General features: G+C 52.8%; 1 protein-coding gene across 1 annotated transcript in view; it reads left to right on the top strand.

Moving 5' to 3' along the window:
• The window catches only part of RABL6 (RAB, member RAS oncogene family like 6), a 54,796-nt gene extending 46,180 nt beyond the window's left edge, over positions 1 to 8,616 (top strand). The window contains exons 11-15 of the mRNA XM_063409006.1: positions 646 to 864; positions 1,469 to 1,817; positions 3,877 to 4,048; positions 5,740 to 5,789; positions 6,429 to 8,616. Coding sequence (XP_063265076.1) covers positions 646 to 864; positions 1,469 to 1,817; positions 3,877 to 4,048; positions 5,740 to 5,789; positions 6,429 to 6,632 — 994 coding nt within the window. The 3' untranslated portion in view covers positions 6,633 to 8,616. The remainder of the gene's footprint in view (positions 1 to 645; positions 865 to 1,468; positions 1,818 to 3,876; positions 4,049 to 5,739; positions 5,790 to 6,428) is intronic.
• Positions 8,617 to 16,253: the final 7,637 nt, after the last annotated feature.

The raw sequence follows: 16,253 nt of genomic DNA, 5'->3' as shown, positions 1-16,253 counted from the left end.
TTTTAGTGCAGGACTCGTGCCACTGCTGCAGCCTGCAGGGACCAAGCCTAGCCTGAGCTGGGCACGGGCAGGGGAAGGCTGGAAGTGCACAGAATCACAGAATCACCAGCTGGTTTGTGTTGGAAGGGACCTTAAAGCCCATTCAGTTCCACCTCCTGCCATGGGCAGGGACACCTTTCACTATCCAAGCTCTGTCCAGCCTGGCCTTGGACACTTTCAGGGATCCAGGGGCAACAGCTTCTCTGAGCAACCTGTGCCAGGGCCTCAGCATCCTTACAGGGAATCATTCCTTCCTGATATCCTGTCTAACCCTGGCTTCCTTCAGCTTAAAGCCATTCCCCTTGCCCTGTCCCCCTGGCCCTTGTTCAAAGTCCCTTTCCAGCTCTGTTGGAACCCCTTTAGGCACTGCAAGGGTTTCTAACATCGCCCCAGAGCCTTCTCTTATTTAGGCTTAATTATCCCCATTTTCAGCTTGTCTCCAGAGCCGAGGTGCTCCAGCCCTTTAATCATCAGCTGCTCCAGGCTGGAGACATGTCCCCTGAAGCTGGCTGAGCAACCCAGGCCAGTCTCAGTCTTTGTGCAGGGGGAGGCAGGTCTGTCCAGCACCTCCTGGGGTACTGTGTCTGATCATTCTCTGTGTTGCAGCGATGGAGAGGTGCCTGGAGGGAACCCGATGGTGGCAGGTTTCCAAGACGACCTGGATCTGGATGACAAAATCCCCAGCAGACCAATGCTGGCAGCGGAACGGGTGCCCAGCAAGAACATCACCCTCTCCAGTGAGGAGGAGGAGGAGGAAGAGGTGAAGGACTCTAAGGTCATCCTCATATCTGATGGAGACAAAAACACAGAGCAGGAAAAAAAAAGGTACAGAGCACAGAGTGAAGTGTGGGGATGTGCTGGCAAACTTGGACCTCTCCTCCATCCTGCCACTGACTCTGTGTGGCCTCTGGGAAGTCTCAGTGTCTCTGTCTGCCTGTTCTTCAGCTGTGAGCTGGGGCTGTAGTTACTGCAGGTGTAACTGCTGTGTGTGATGTGTCCTGCCCCATGCCTTGGAGCACTGCACTCCTGTGCCACTGGGACAGTTCTGCATGGGACTATCTGCCTGCTTTTCCTCAAATTTGAACAAGAGCCTGGAACTGAGAATCAGAGTAGCTGTTTGTAGTGGTACGGGGAGGAGAGAAGAGTCAAATCTTGGGTGAAGGGAGTGGAGTCACTCACCACACCCTGTGCTGGGGAACCATGAGCGGGGTGATGTCCTCCACATACCACATCCTATGGGATGAGGGTTAAGGTTAGAGACACGAGGGTTATCCTCAGCCTGAGTGGTGTTTGATCCCACACCCTTATGGGATGCACTGCCTTTCCCAGTGGAATGCATGATGCAGCCCTCAAGGCAGGCTCAGCTGTTAACTCTGCTTTGCTCCACAGAATAGGTGTGGACAGGCTCTGACAATTTGTTTCTTCTCAGGTCTTCCAGAAATTCTCTGAAACCCCAGAATGAAGCAATTTTGACCAAAGCAACTGACACGAAGCCTCCTGACAGTTTAGCTCCCTGTTCTGGGTCTGAACGAAGCAGCAGCAGCAAGGGCAGCACGAGCCTGGCGGCTCCTGCTGCTGCCCCCACAGCTGCAGCCCAGGCCTCAAAGGCCTCTGGCCAAAGCAAAGGACTTGCTTCCAAGCAGAAAGTGATCAAAGAGGAGAAGCCTGAGGAGTCTGACAGTGATCAAGAGGGACCAATAGCTACTCAGATGCTCTCATTTGTTATGGATGACCCAGACTTTGAAAGTGAGGATTCTGACAGCCAGAAGAAAAAAATGGTAAATAACAACCCCATGTTGCTGTGAGCTGTACCGAGCTGAGGTGGAAGGATTGAGGCTTTTCCCTGAGCAGAGCCTTCATCTGCTTTCCCCTCCCACAGCAGCAGCTGCAGCAAGGCAGGTGCTAAGCAACCTTCAATGATTGATGTGAGCACAAACCCAGCAATACTCTGAGTGTAGAAGCCACGTGGTAGCAAGAACCCCATAGAATTACACATCCATAGACTACCCTGAGTTGGAAGGGACCCAGAAGAATCACTGAGTCCAGCCCCTGGACTGGACCCCCCCCACCAACCCCACCCTGGGCATCCCTGGCAGCGCTGTCCAAAGGCTCCTGGAGCTGTGGCAGCCTCGGGGCCGTGCCCATTCCCTTGGGAGCCTGGGCAGTGCCAGCACCTCTGGGGGAAGAACCTTTCCCTGATTTCCAGCCTAGATCTTCCCTGACATGAGGTTTGTGTTTACAAACACAAACAAGGTCTGTGCTTGTGTGTTTTACTGTGCTGTTTACTCTCAGCCAGTCCAGCTGTGTGGGAGGTACTCAGTGCAAAGGTACTGAGTTTTTGTGTGAACTTAAACATGCAGAAGGGTATGTCTGCCAGAAAGAGTGAGCTCCTTGCAGTCAATCCAGCAACAAAAAGGCCAAAACAAAATTTGCTTGGCAAAGCTTAAAGGGAAGAAGGAAGGTCTGCTTGGGAAGGACATTCCAGGACAGCAGAGATAGCTGTAAGGTCTGTGACATTCCACATGTGCCAGCAGATGTCTGCTAAAACAAATAGCCAGGAATCCCCTCACACCTGGCCAGTATTACAGGTGGAGAAGACACATCTCCTGCCCCTCTTCTCTGAACTGGTCAGAACTTGCTGCATGGCTTGAGATATCCCTGATTTCGGTGACCTGTACTCACAAACTGCAGAGCAATCTCTAGAAACTGCTAGCAGTGATTTGACTTGAGCAGTGGCTGTTCAGGGGTGTCCTGATGTCTGGTTCAGGGGGTCTCCCTGTGTTTGCATCATTCTGCAATCCTGTAGATAGGGCTGTTGCCCTAGTTTCTTTGACCTTGCTCATGTGTCATGCTGTTCATTAAGTAGTTTTCCATTAATTTTGCATCTTCACTTCCTGCTTTTCTTGACAATTTAATATGAAAATAAAAGTATTTGGAGCAAGTTTCCATCTCTTGCATACGCCAGTGAGAAGGGGTTGATGAGGAAGCAGCAGTGTCAAGAAATGCCTGACCCAGGGAATGCACCATAGCATGTGAATGCTTCCCCACTGCAGGGTGTATTAGTCAGGCAAACCAGGACAGCCATTGCCATTAGCACGGTGGGGGCACTGCCTCACCAGCAGCACAGCAGGGCTGTGTTCCATGCAGGTACAAGGATACAAGGAAAGGTTGGATAACAGATTCTGAGGAGGATCAGTTGGCAGGTATTGGAAGATCATTACACTGAATTTCCATTCCCATCATGCAGAGATGGAGAACTGTGGGGCAATTTCCAGGCTCTGCAGCATCCTGGGGTTTAGCCCATACTGAAGGGGCAGATTCGCCCTGGGAGCACATTCCCTTTTGGCTCAATGAAGGGAATTATTCTGCAGACATACTCTGCTTCCTCAGCCCTGCTGCCCTTGGCACCTGAGACCCACAGAGCTGCACAGCAGAAAGCACTTGTCGCTCAGGGCTGGAGGGGAGTTTTCAGTCTATTATATTGGATTTTCCTAGAACAGAGGTGCCTCCCCAGGGCAGGAGAAAGATGATGCTGGTGAGCTAACAGAGTTGAAGGTCTCATTTAATCCCTTAATATTGTGAATTTGATTTCAGCAGCCCCAGTGTGAAGTTCTCAGAACACCCTTGCCAGTACCAGTGCAACTGAGGCATTTTACCAAGGCGAAAACTAGAGCTCATAAGATCCAGGACATTGATTTCCAGGCAATAACAGCTCCGTTCAACTGCCATTTCCTTCCCTCCCCCCCACCTGCTGACATCTGACATTTTTATGTGCAAAATGGTTAGAGATCTTGGTTGAAGCATTTGTCAGTGTTGTCTGCCTTTGCTCATCTCTAGGATGAATTCCCAGTGCGGGAAGATCTCTCTGAAGTATCTGATGATGATGCCTCGCTCGCAAAGCCACCCCAACCTGTGAAATCAACAGTCCCCTCCTTTAAACTGAAAAATGACTCAGATCTCTTTGGCTTGGGTTTGGAGGAAGCTGGTCCCAAGGAGAGCAGCGAGGAAGGTAAAGCTCACACCTTATTTCCACTCTTGCTGCTTTTGTGCGTCAGGCATCTGGTTTTTCCAAAGTCTTTCTAGGGTGTCAGCAAACCAATTTGCACTAAATACCCTCTAACTTCATGCAGTGCCCTGTGTGAGTCTGTAATCTGGTTTAACACAACATAAATAGCTTTTAAGTTTTTCCCCGTGAGGAGGAGGACTTGGCTTGTCCCTGGCACCAGCCATGGGTTATTTTTGTCCCAGCTGCAGGCAGAAGCACATCTTTCACAAGCTGCTGCTGTGTAAGCCTTCCTGCTTAGCCCTGTGTGCTTGAGAAGTGGTGTTCAGCATTGCATTGCAGTGTCTACCCCTTCCAGAATTTGGATCGACTTGAACAAAATGCTCTAACATATCCTGCCAATTTCATCTTCTGGGAAAGATGGGGTGGGATCCTAATCACAACCTAAGCATTCCTCAGGCTTTATTTTTCACTCCCTATTCCCTGAGGGAACAAATCCTACTCATGCAAATAATTCCTGCTGTCTAGGCATTACTGCAAAGCAACTTCCTGTAAACCTGCCCCGATGTCAGCATGAAAGATGGGAAGTTAAAGATTTAAGGAAGGAAAAAAGATGTGAGCAGCACCAGAGAGAGCTCCTTGAATAGCTGTTCCAAAAGTGTGAGGAAGGTGTCACAGGCTGCCATGGTTCCGTCAGCTTATCACTCTGAGCTGCTGAACAGAAGAGCTTGAAATAGCTGTAAGTGCATCTGCAAAGGCCCAGGTCAATATTTTAACTTCAGTTTAGATTCTTAAATAATTAAACGTGGGTTCCTCCTATCTCCACTTTTGGTGATAAATATAAAACCTTCTGTTGGTCATCAGTGATTGGAACGTGACTGGCAGTTAGGCTTCTCAATGGCTGCATTTACACAGCCATCAGCTGAGGAAAAAGGCATGTGTAGGTAAGATTGACAGTCAAATAGCACATTTGAAAAGTGGTGCTGTCATGAAGTGTCTTGTGAAGCAGCCAAGAAGATCTTCCCCTGTTCAAGGAGGTTTTGTGCAAAGGCAGTGGACACTCAGCAGCCAAGTCATCAGCCATAGTCATTTGTGACACATGTGACAGGGATGGACTCTGGGACTTGTTTGATAGTGTGGAAGTATTCACCCCTGTAGAGCAGGGCTGAAGCAGGAGTGCATTGGGTGTAATTTCCATACGCAGTGTGAGCAGCAGTGAGTGTTGGCCTGCCAGGGTGTCCTATCTGCTGATACTGTGTCCTCAGTTGTCCTCAGAGAAGATGCCTGGGAGGATTTCCATCAGAGGGGAACTGTTCCCAGGAGCTCTTCTTCAATTCTGGAAATAATAGTTCAGTCCCAAATTTGGCCTTTGGACCAGTTTGCAGAGCTAGTCTGTAGATGTGTTTCTTAGTACCTGTGACACAGTGAATGCTAGGTCACTGTTGATCACACAGATCGTATCATGCTTATAATTAAACAAGACAGATATGGTTGAGTCATGGTGTGAGTGCTGGGGCCTGTGTTGGTTCCCAAAGGGCACAGTTTGGCCTGGGATGCTAGCCTTGCCTTTGCCCGTGGATGCCCAGGATAGAGCATTTTGTTCTCAGAAATGGGGCCAGGGCAGAACTGCAGCTCTTATCATTTCAATTGATTAAACACAATGGTTTGTTTTGTTTTGTTTTGTTTTGTTTTAACAGATAAACAAACCTCTAAAGAGAAAAAGAAGAAGAAAAAGAAAAGCAAAGAGGTACTGGTTAATTCCTCAGGTCTGCAGTGTTACCCACCTGCCAAGAACAGAGGTGGCCTTCCATGGTGTCCTCCTGGGACTTGGTGGACTCCCTTCATACTCACATCCTGCAGCTCTGATCTGTGCCTCCTAGGCTGTGCAGAGCACTGAACTTCAAAGCAAGCTTGTAGAGCAGTTGGATTTTGAAAATGGAGTGTGTGAGATTGTAAAATACAGGATGAGGCAGAGCAGTGCCTCTCTGTTGGAGTGTGTATTCATAGCACCACCATCTTTGAGCAGGGGGTTGCCCACAACAGACATCTCGGGGATAGTGAGGGAAGTCTGCAGGAGGCTTTGTCTGTGCCACTTAAGACTGTCCAGTACCATGGTATTGTTGGGCACGAATTGTCTGACAGACCAGTGCCCTGTATAACCCAAATGGTCTGTCTGCTTTTCTGTCCAAAATCACAGAAGGGTCTTTAGTGCTTCAACCTGAGTAAGATTGCTGATCCAATTGAAGACATCCCTGCCAGTGGCACAGGGGTTGGAGTAGGTGCTTTCCAGTCCAAACCATTGTTCAGAGTCAGGTGTCAGGGCAGTACATCCTGGGTCACTGGCATACTCGGAGCATTTGCCAATAAAAATGTTCTCGTTTTGCAGGAAGAGGACAAGTCAGTGAAAAAGAAGAGCAAACACAAGAAGAGCAAAGAGAAGGAGGAGAGCAAAGAGGAGAAAGAGAAAAAGAAAAAGAAAAAGAAGAGCAAGGAGAAAAGCAGCGAGATAGATGAACTTGAGGCTTTTCTTGGCGGAGGAGGAGCCAGCATGAGCAAACCACAGGGCGGAGGGGATTACGAGGAGCTGTAGTTTGGCTGCAAGTGGACTCTGCATCATGGCTGTCTCCATCTTCTCTGACGAGTCACCCCAGGACAGGCACAGATGTATAAAGCTTTGGCCCTTTGCTCTATTGTCTCTCAAACCAGAGTGAGCAAAACAAAAGCTTTACATATGTGTGTGCTGCTCTGGGGCGTCGTTACACAAAGAAAACCCAGCTGAGATGTACTGAGCCAGGGGAAGGTTCAGGGCATGGCTCCCAGGCCTGCTGCCAGGCTGTCGGTTTTTCTCCTTCCAGAGATGCCCCATCAGGTCACTGGCAGGCTATGGGGTAAGGGGACCTGCCTCCTGCTCTGTCCCTGCTGCATTCCACTCCTGCACACCTGAAATTCCTGTCTTGTTAAGAGGAGTGCAACAAAACATGCCGCATGAACGCATTGTGCTTGACTGTCTCAAGTATTCTTATCCTTCCTTTTTTTTTAAGGAGAAAGGTGATATTGGCCATTGCTTCACCCAGCAGTTGATAAGCTTTAAGTCAAGCAGATCATGCTATGGTACAGCTCTCTAAAGCAGCAGGCACAGGGTCAATGTGAGAGAGAGTGTGTGATTGTTGAAATACTTTGAACAGGACCTTTCTGCACAGCAGCTTAATTAGCCCTCACTGGTGCTGCTGTAGGAATTCATGAAGCCCATTGATTTCCGTGGCCCCAGTGTCTCAGACACTACATGTAAGCTGCTATGCAGTTTGGGAAAACCATTAAAAGTGCAAAGCAACCTGAAAGAGAGAGAAAGATCAGTGCTTTTCTGCATTTTCCACCCTTGAATTTGCATATTCCAGAATCCCCTGCTGCTGGGACCTCTCAGGGACATGACTCCATGTGGAAATGAAGATATCCAGAGCTTCAGAACTGGCAACAGGGCAGTGCTGGTATGGCAAGGCATTTGCTTCTCAGGCATTTTCCAGTCAGGCTGTAAATCCCAGCTGCTGCTCTGTGCTGAGAGGGACCAGCACTGCAGCTCAGCAGTATCCGTCCTGTTCCAGGTTCTGTCCATCCTGCAGCCAGCCAGCATGCTGGCTTTCCTGCCCCAAGCAGAGAGCTTCCTCTGTCCCATGAGTTTGGGAAGCTTTTTAGTTTTTGCTTTGAACTTAAACCCATGGATTAGTACCTCCTCAGCAGCTGTTGGATGGGCACTACGGCCACCCCTTGGCACTCACCTGTGTCTGTGAGCAGCCCCTGTGTCTGATGGAGCTGGTCAGTTCTCTGTGCCCCTCCTGGTTTGGGTCTGGGTCCCTTGCTCAGCTCAGATGGTAAAGCTTGCTCCAGCTTCTGCGTGTTACATTCCCCTCTTGCTTGTAAGTTGATTTGAGGTTTGGTTTTGTTCTCCCTCACCCCTTTCTGTTGTAGAATGTCAGGCACGAAATCCAAACTGGAGTTTTCTTCTGCATCCTTATAAAGCAATGTGTTCTTTTGATCCACTAACCACTCCAGAGCTGTCTTGACCAGCAGGTATTTCCTGCTACATTTTTCTTGCGCTCAAAATGCACTTGTAACCATTTCCCTATAAAACAAACTGGGTTTTTGCTGCATGAGCAGTATGTTGTTCAGGTCTGTCTGCCATTAGCACTTGCCTCCTCTGAGCATTCCATGTGGCACTGTAGGGGAATTGCATGGGACAGTTCAAACTTTCCACATCTGGGGAGAAAAAGGAAGATTGAGACGGGACAGGTTTGTGGCCCTTTTGGGCAAAGGCAGGTGGGAGCTTGAGCCTCAGCTGCCGTGGTCCCAAAAGTGCTTCTGTTCCATCAGGATTTTGGGTCATGTTCCATTTTTGCATTGAAAGACCCTGGTACAGTCCATTCTGACTATAAAGCTCTGTTGTACACCTGTCTCTGCACATCTTCTTCTACCCCAGAGCCCCTGTGCCTGAGCTCGAGAGTTGCGTGTCCTTCCTTGTGCTGTTGTGTTCCCACACCTCGTGGGACAGGGCACTGAATTAAAAACCATTCAAAAAAAGAGCTGAACATAAAAACCATGAGTTCTTTCCCCAAAATGGACGTTTGTCCTGAGAGAGCTGTTGCTTCCCACAGCATAGAGAGTGCAGGGGTTCTGGTCAGGTGTGGGTACAGGGGACTGTACTGGTGTCCAGTCCCTGCTGACAGCAGCACAGGTCTTGGTGTGTCTGGCTCCTGGGCCAGGTTTGCTGCTGTAGGAGCCTCCACATTCCCTGCAGCTTGTCAGCACAAGGAGCTGAGGCAAAAACAAGCAAAGATGAGTCATTCTGCTCCAAAATACTCCTGTAGAAGAGGAAAGCAGATGCGCAAGCTGGCGTTACTTACATTCAAGCCTCAGGAGGGTGTGTGGCATGGTTTGCTTTCCGCAGCAAGGCCAGAGAAATCCTACCTTGTGGATAGAATGGGAGCATTGAAGGGAAGAGCAGCAAAAAGACCCTTTTTATAATACACACAGAATCCCAGACCGATTTAGATTGGAAGAGACCTTAAAGCTCATCACATTCCAGCCTCCTGCCATGGGCAGGGACACCTTCCATTTGAACTGGTTTGGGCTACAGCATGAGCTGTGATCCAGAGCAAGGAAGCATGAGGGAGAGGAGAAGGAAATAGGCCTTGTTTGAGCCACGCTTTCCCATGCCATCCTTCCAAAGAAGCTAAATATAAAAAGTATGTACGTGCCTGTCATTATGGGAAGCTTCTGTAGGATCACGATAATATAAATAGTTACTGCAAGCATCGCTGCAGGTACCAGGGTATTTGCTTTTGGTTTTATCAGGCATCCAAAAAAAATCAAGAGCTTAAGGCTGAGGAGCTGCAGTTTATTGGAGCTACTGCTGGCCAGAGCTGCAGGGGCAGAGTTTGGAGCAGAAGGAGGGGAAAGTGTGCATTTATCACTGCATTTTGGCTGGGGCTGGTTACCCAGCACAGCAGGGGGAGCCTCATCCATCACAGACAGAGCAGTGCCTGCTTCCCTGGCTGCCTGGGATCTCCAGGGCCACCAAAGTGTCTTGTCTTCCACTGTGCCAGCTTGGAGCCAGAGCACTTGGGATAAGCCAGGAGAAAATTCCAAGGGCCCCTGCTCTCACTCACTGTCCTCCCAGCCAAGATGGCCCAGGTGCTGTTGCATTCTCTGCAGGTGTTTATTTAGGGAGTATTCCTTTCCATACCCATCCCTGGAGTGGGACAGTCAAGCATGACAGTTCACAGCTGTTGTCACTCAGCAGCTCCCAGCTCTTACAATGCAGCTGCTGTGAGGGGCTGTGGGTGCTGTGAGGAGCTGTAAGGGGCTGTGAGGGGCTGTGGGTGCTGTGAGGGGCTGTGAGGAGCTCTGAGGGGCTGTGGGTGCTGTGAGGGGCTGTGAGGAGCTGTGGGTGCAGTCAGACTCTGGAGCACACTGACACACTGACCTGAGCTCGGCGGGCTCCACCCTGCCTGACAGCCTCGTGGCTCCACACTCGTGGACCCAGTTTTGGGGAAACCTTCCAGCTGCCTTGCACCTATGGCATGAAGCTGCCCACCTCCTCTGTTCTGTGCCTGCTGCCCCCAGGATTCCCCCTGTGTGCACAGCATGCCCTCCTGATGGCCCAGGTCTCCTTGGCACAGGTGACTGGCCCAGCCTGCTGAAAAAGCTCCTCCTTACATTGGCCTATCCTAGTGGTTGTCACAGAACTCCCTGCAGGAGATCCGAGCTGCTGAGCCACGTGCCCCAGCCCTGCAGGGCCTGTGCCAAAGAGACCATGGCTCATATGTGGCCTGTGGCTGTTTCCTGTCAAACCCCAGGTAGGGAACTATCACCGCGAGCCTAGCTAGATAAGGACACTCAGGAGACAGAGGTCTGGGTTCAAACAGAGCAGAAGGGCAGGAGAGCTGCCCTTAGTTTATTCTTCCTATTATATACCTCTGGCAAGATGACTATGGATTGGAGAGTTAACAGCCCCACCTCTCAACCTATTGGTCAAGGGGACTGTCACAAAGTCTTGTTTGTCTCAGCCTGGAATGTGAAAACAAAGACTATGTTTATAGAACATAGCTGATGTTTACATGAAAAGAGTGTGAGAAGGTATGAACTTCTACTTAATATGAAATGCTCAGCTAGCTAGGAAAACTCATGGCAACAGGGAACCAGCATCAGGACAAGCAGACAGGTCCCTGCAGTTCCTGCCACCCCCACTCCAGCTGTTTCCCTGCCCATAGCAAGTGGTTGAAACCAGCTGATCTTTAAGGACCCTTCCAACCCACAGCACTCCATGATTTTATGATCCCTGTGGAAAGCTGTCCATCACCTTCTGCCCTGGGGCTCAGGAGCTGTCTGATCACTGCCATCTAGATTTATTCCTGGCAATTTCTGCTGATTTGTTACTTTGCCAGGGCACTTAAACTTTAAGTGCTGCTCCCTCTTCACAGCCCTTTACCAATGGGGCTCTGTCCCTGCTCCACCACTGTCCTGCTGGCCAGGTCATTACCTGGCTCTGCCATTCTTGGCACCAGTTCCCCTCAGAGTTCATCTCTCTGTAGTCATGCCAGTCCACAGGAGGTCATGCCAGGGCTGGTTCTTAACGATTCCCATGTAACCCCTCTCCTACTGACCCTGGGATGGGCTGGCCTTTTCCACAGCTGTAGCCTGTGTCACCAGGGCACCCAGCCTTCTTCATTTCCCATGGTCAGTGACAAGGGCCACATGCAAGGAGTGCCCTGATGGTGCCCTTTGAGGGATACAGCTTTGCCCTATTTCTGTTGCTCCCATAAAGTCATGACAAGTCTTTCCCTGGCTTGCCAAGACCCAGGGTGGGAATTTGCTTCCTTCCTCCCAGCAGTGAAAATGTCATTGGAAATTGAATTTTAGCAGGACACAAAATTAATGTGTAAAGCTGTGAATGCTCTTGGAGGCTCTGGGGGGCAACCTGGCTGCCCCCAACCCTGGCACAGGATGAACCTGGGCAGGGGCTGGGCTGGGGCCATGATAGGTTTTCTGCCTGCAATGTGCCCACATCCAAGGGTCCAGCTGCTTGGAGAGCCCATGGTGCTTCCCTGTCCTCTGGGATGCCCCGGAGCAGCCAGATCAGTGATGATGGGGAAATCCTGCAGTAGGACGGGTTTAGGGACCGGGGCTGTAGCCTAGCAACAGCCTCAATCATGGCATAATAGAATTAATCCAGCTCTGGCTCAGTCTGCTGCATAAAGATACCAGGACAAGTAGCTGAGCCTTTTTAAGTGGTGGGTTTGCCTCCAAAACCAACCTGCAGCATCCCAGGCATGTCTGGCGTGTTCTGGCCCAAGGGTGCTCCATGGTGAGTATCCAAGCTTCCTCTCCCAAACCCGTGGCAGGGTGGTTGCTGAGCAGAGGGAATTATCCTCTGATACCTTCAGTGAGCCGTCATGGGCTATCCCGTGGGCTCAGGCAGACCCCAGTGGGGTGAGGTATGGTGAGGTCAGCTAAACTGGGGACTCAGGCAGCCTGTGGGGAGCAGGGCTCCGTTTCAGGTTAAAGGAGGAGTGTCTGCATGCACTGTGTGTGCTCTGCTTGAAGCTGCTTGGGGATACTGCCATGGGGCAGCCAGCCTGGGAACGCCTAAAAATCCTGGTTACCCCCAAGCTGTTGGCAGGCTGTGCCTTAGAGGAGGAATAGTGCAGCTCTCCATTGCCACAGAGAGGAGATGGGAGATGGGAGGCAGGAGGCGGGTGGGGGTGCTGTGCCTCCTGGTGGCAGGGGACACCTGCGGGATGTCAGTCCCACCTCTCCGTGCTCCAGGATGGCGTGGAGAAAGCTCCCAGTGCATGAGGCTTGGCCTGGGCAGCAGCCACGGCTGGAGCCCGAGCTGGTGTCTGCAGGCTGGCTGCAGGAGAGAGCCAGCCAGCTGGGGAAAGAGCAGGCTTTTCCCTGGAACTGGCAGCAGAAAAACCCCTCCCTGTGCCTTTGGCGGGCAGCAGCTCCGTGGCAGGTGTGAGGTGATAGGTTCCCACCTGTTGGGGTCGTGTCTGGGCACCCCTGCAGCTATGGGAAGTCCCGAGTGACCAGGCTGCTGTGTGGCATCACTGAGGGGGGCTGGAGGGAGACTCAGCACCTTGCCCAGTGCACTGGCGGCAGGGCAACACGGTGATCCCTCCTCACAGCCACTGTGGGGCACAAGGGTATCTGAAACAGAGTTTGCCTGTGGCCCTGCTGTGGGTCAGCAGATGGATGCCCTGAGCCTGACCTCGAGACTGCTTTCCTGCAAGCCTTTGGGGATTAACTGGTCCTTCCCGAGGAACCCCAACAGGAATGTGGGGTTACAGCTCTCTGTGCAGGCAGAGACTTCTCAGTAGCTGCTCAAAAGGCTTCACCTCACCCTTGGGTACCACCAAGCTCAGGGGGCCAGCAGGGCAGGGTCCAGCTCCCTCCCCAGCCCCCAGGTGAGCAGCAGGGCCTGGTTTCTCCCTTGGTTCAGAGCTGGATGCAGGGAGAGGATGAGAAGGAGAGAGGAGAGAAGCTGGAAGGAGTAGAGACCCTCCTGCCTCCAGCCAAGCATCACACTGATGCCAGCCAGCTTGGGAAAAGGAGAGCATCACCCACAGACAGGAGCTGCAGGGTGCCGGCAGCGAGCATCTCATCCCATTCCAGCTCTGCCTCTCCCAGCTGTGGGATCCCCATGTTACCTTGGAAACAGAGGATTTCACAGCAGCTTGCAGTGGTGCTGCCTGCGGTGGGGACAGAGGCCCATGCCCGCTGCACTGCCCTGCCCTTCCTGTGCGCCCAGCCCTGCCTGTGCTGCTCTCTCCTCAGCCCTTCCCCAGGAGCAGGGGTGGGGTGGCTGCCAGACCCTTTCTGCTCCCACAAGGCTGGTCCTGCCGTGGGTGCTCTGTGCCCACCCTTTGCCCCCCACTGTGGCTGCCACACAGGGAGGGTGGGGAACAGAGAGCCCGGGAGAAAGAGAAGGTATCAAATGATCAAATATTCATCCCCACTGTGAACTTATTAAATACTCATCCCTCCCTGTGGGAGGGAGTGGGGTCACTCCGACGCTTCCCAGGGTCACCTATGTCACACACACGAGCCCCAGCATGGTGAGGCACTGAGTGCCAGTCACCCCTGTTTCCCACAGGGAAACCCATAGGAGGGTGCCACAGGCCCCCATCCCCATTTTGGGGTGCCCTGCATTGTTCCCCCAGTGCTGGAGCCCTCACCACCGCTTGGGTGGCTATAGCATCCGTGGGGGGGATGAAGCACCCATCTCCTGCCCACAGGCCTGGCCAGCCCCAGCTGCAGCCTCTTCCCATGGAATCACATCCTATCGGGAGCACGGCACGGACCCAGCATCACCTCCCGGTGCTGCGGGTGGCTCCCTGACCCGTTCCGTGCTGCGTTTGGGAAGCCGAGCGAGAGCCAGGAGCTGCCTCAGCGGAGGCTCACGCTTGACTCGAGGCGCGCCCCAGCCCGTTCCCGGCGCAGCCGTCACCCCGCGGGTGCAATCGTCCTGTCACCGGCTCGTCTCGTAGGTGGCCCCGGGAGCAGGTTGGTGGTGCCGGCACCGCGCTGTCGCTTCCCATCGCGGGCTCCGTGTTGAGCTGCGCAGCCTCCCCTCACTCCGCTGTGCCACCGGGGCCACTTGGCCCTTCCCCAGCACTTCCAACTTGGGACTCGCCGTGCCGGGGACAGCGGCGGGCATGGGCCTCTGCCCCACCGCAGGCAGCACCACTGCAAGCTGCAGTGAAATCCTCTGTTTCCAAGGTAACGTGGGGATCCCACAGCTGGGAGAGGCAGAGTCCCAAACTGCCGGCCTGGTCTGACATGTCCCACCCCCATCCCAGACAGTCCCGGGCAGCCCGCCCTGGCCCTTGGGCTGGCAGGGGCACCCCTGGGAGGACAGCTTGGCCTCCGGCTCCCCAGGCTGGGCATTTTTGGGACCTATTGACTGCTTGGCATCTGCCAATCCGTCATGTCCCGCTGGGCAGATCCAGGGCGCAGCGGGGCTGGGCGGGCTGCCCCGCCTGTCAGGAAGGGTGTGCCACCTCACCGTTCCTCAGTAACGCGCCCGGCACAGGGCAAGGTGGAAATTGGTTTTTGTGTTTAACGTCCTTCCAGGTATTTTTCCAATACCAATTTTTCCAATTGCTTTCAGCGTTTCTCTGAGGAATCTTTCTCTTTTTGCTTTCTCAAAGTGGGCCATGTTGGCTTCCCCTGGCATCACCACACCAGTGCCCCTGTCCCCCTGCCAAACTGGGGCTGCCGGAGGGTCACAGGATCTTACAAAACTCAGAAAAACAGTATATTCAATTGAGATTTATTTTATAAAGCAGGTAAACCAACTAAAGCCCCATCAACATTTGAATATGGGTTTGTGATTTCAAATGGAATTGTTACTGCTTGGCTGACTTGAGAATTCCCAAGATTTTAGGACAGCTAACCCAGAATCTGCAATCATTCCCTCAGTAAGGTGAGGACTCAGCCTCAAGGAGTTCCTTTGGGCCGTGTCCCAACCAATGGGTAGAATTTCTGATGACAATCTTGCTGCTCCAAGGGGGATGGGCTCCACTGACCTCCAGTGGGCCTTGTGGTCAGGTCATGGAATCATAAACTGGTTTTTGAAAGGACATTAAAGCTAGCTTCATTCCACCCCTGCCATGGACAGGGACACCTTCCACTATCCCAGCCTGCTCCAAGCCCCATCCAGCCTGGCCTTGGACACTTCCAGGGATCCAGGGGCAGCCACAGCTGCTCTGGGCACCCTATGCCAGGGCCTCACCACCTCCCAAGGAACAATTCCTTCCCAATCTCCCATCCATCCCTGCTCTCTGGAAGTGGGAAGCCATTCCCTGTGTCCTGTCCCTCTCCAGCTCTTCTGGAGCCTCTTAAGACACTGGAAGGTGCTCTGTTCTCCAGGCTGAACAACCCCAGCTCTCCCAGTTTGGCTCCAGAACAGAGGGGCTCCAGCCCTCTGTTCTGTCAGCCCCCCCTGGCTGGGGTCTGACCCTCTCGCCCTTCACAGCTGTCACACAGAGGTGACAGCTCAACCTGCCCAGGGAGAGTTGGTGCCATGGCTGGCCTTAGTATTGGGAGGGCCTCCATGCTGCCACAGGCATCCTGGAGAAAACCCTCATTCTGGAGGCCTCCCCTGGCTGCCCACCTGAGCCTGCCCATACCTGCCTCCTGGTGAGCCTCTGACCCTCCTGGCAGTGTTTTGCAAATGCTCGGAAAGGTCTTTCTAATGCTTCAAAACTGCTGTGTGCTGGCCCAGTCAGAGCTGTGGTCCCTTACTCATGTCCCTGAGGTCCCCACCAATCTCCCCCGGCCCTGACCCTGCTCTGCCTCCACAAGTTTGTGGTCTGACATGAGGGCTGGGCCAGGAGAGCTCCTAGCCCAACAGGTTTGGGGTCTGACCTCTGCCACTGTGCCTGGCCCCACGAGGGTCAGCATCCTCAGGGCAGGCGTGGGGGGCCCTTGTGTTGGGTGATCCATTCCTGCTCTGAGCTGCACCAAGGGACACAATCGGGCTGTATCAGGGGATCCAATATCCTGTGCCCAGGTTAGTATCACATCTCACAGCGAGTTCTCAGCATGGCCTCAATGAATTGTCCTTCGGGAGGGCTGGGGGACCACAACCCCCCCCCCACTCCCTTCCCCCCAGCTTTGCAGCTGTGTAGGACAGGTGTGAACCCCACATGGC

Source organism: Prinia subflava, chromosome 12 (genome assembly GCF_021018805.1).
Source record: "Prinia subflava isolate CZ2003 ecotype Zambia chromosome 12, Cam_Psub_1.2, whole genome shotgun sequence".
Lineage (NCBI taxonomy): Eukaryota > Metazoa > Chordata > Aves > Passeriformes > Cisticolidae > Prinia > Prinia subflava.
The sequence above is the reverse complement of the archived record's forward strand: the minus strand, read 5'-3'. Positions and strand labels throughout refer to the sequence as shown.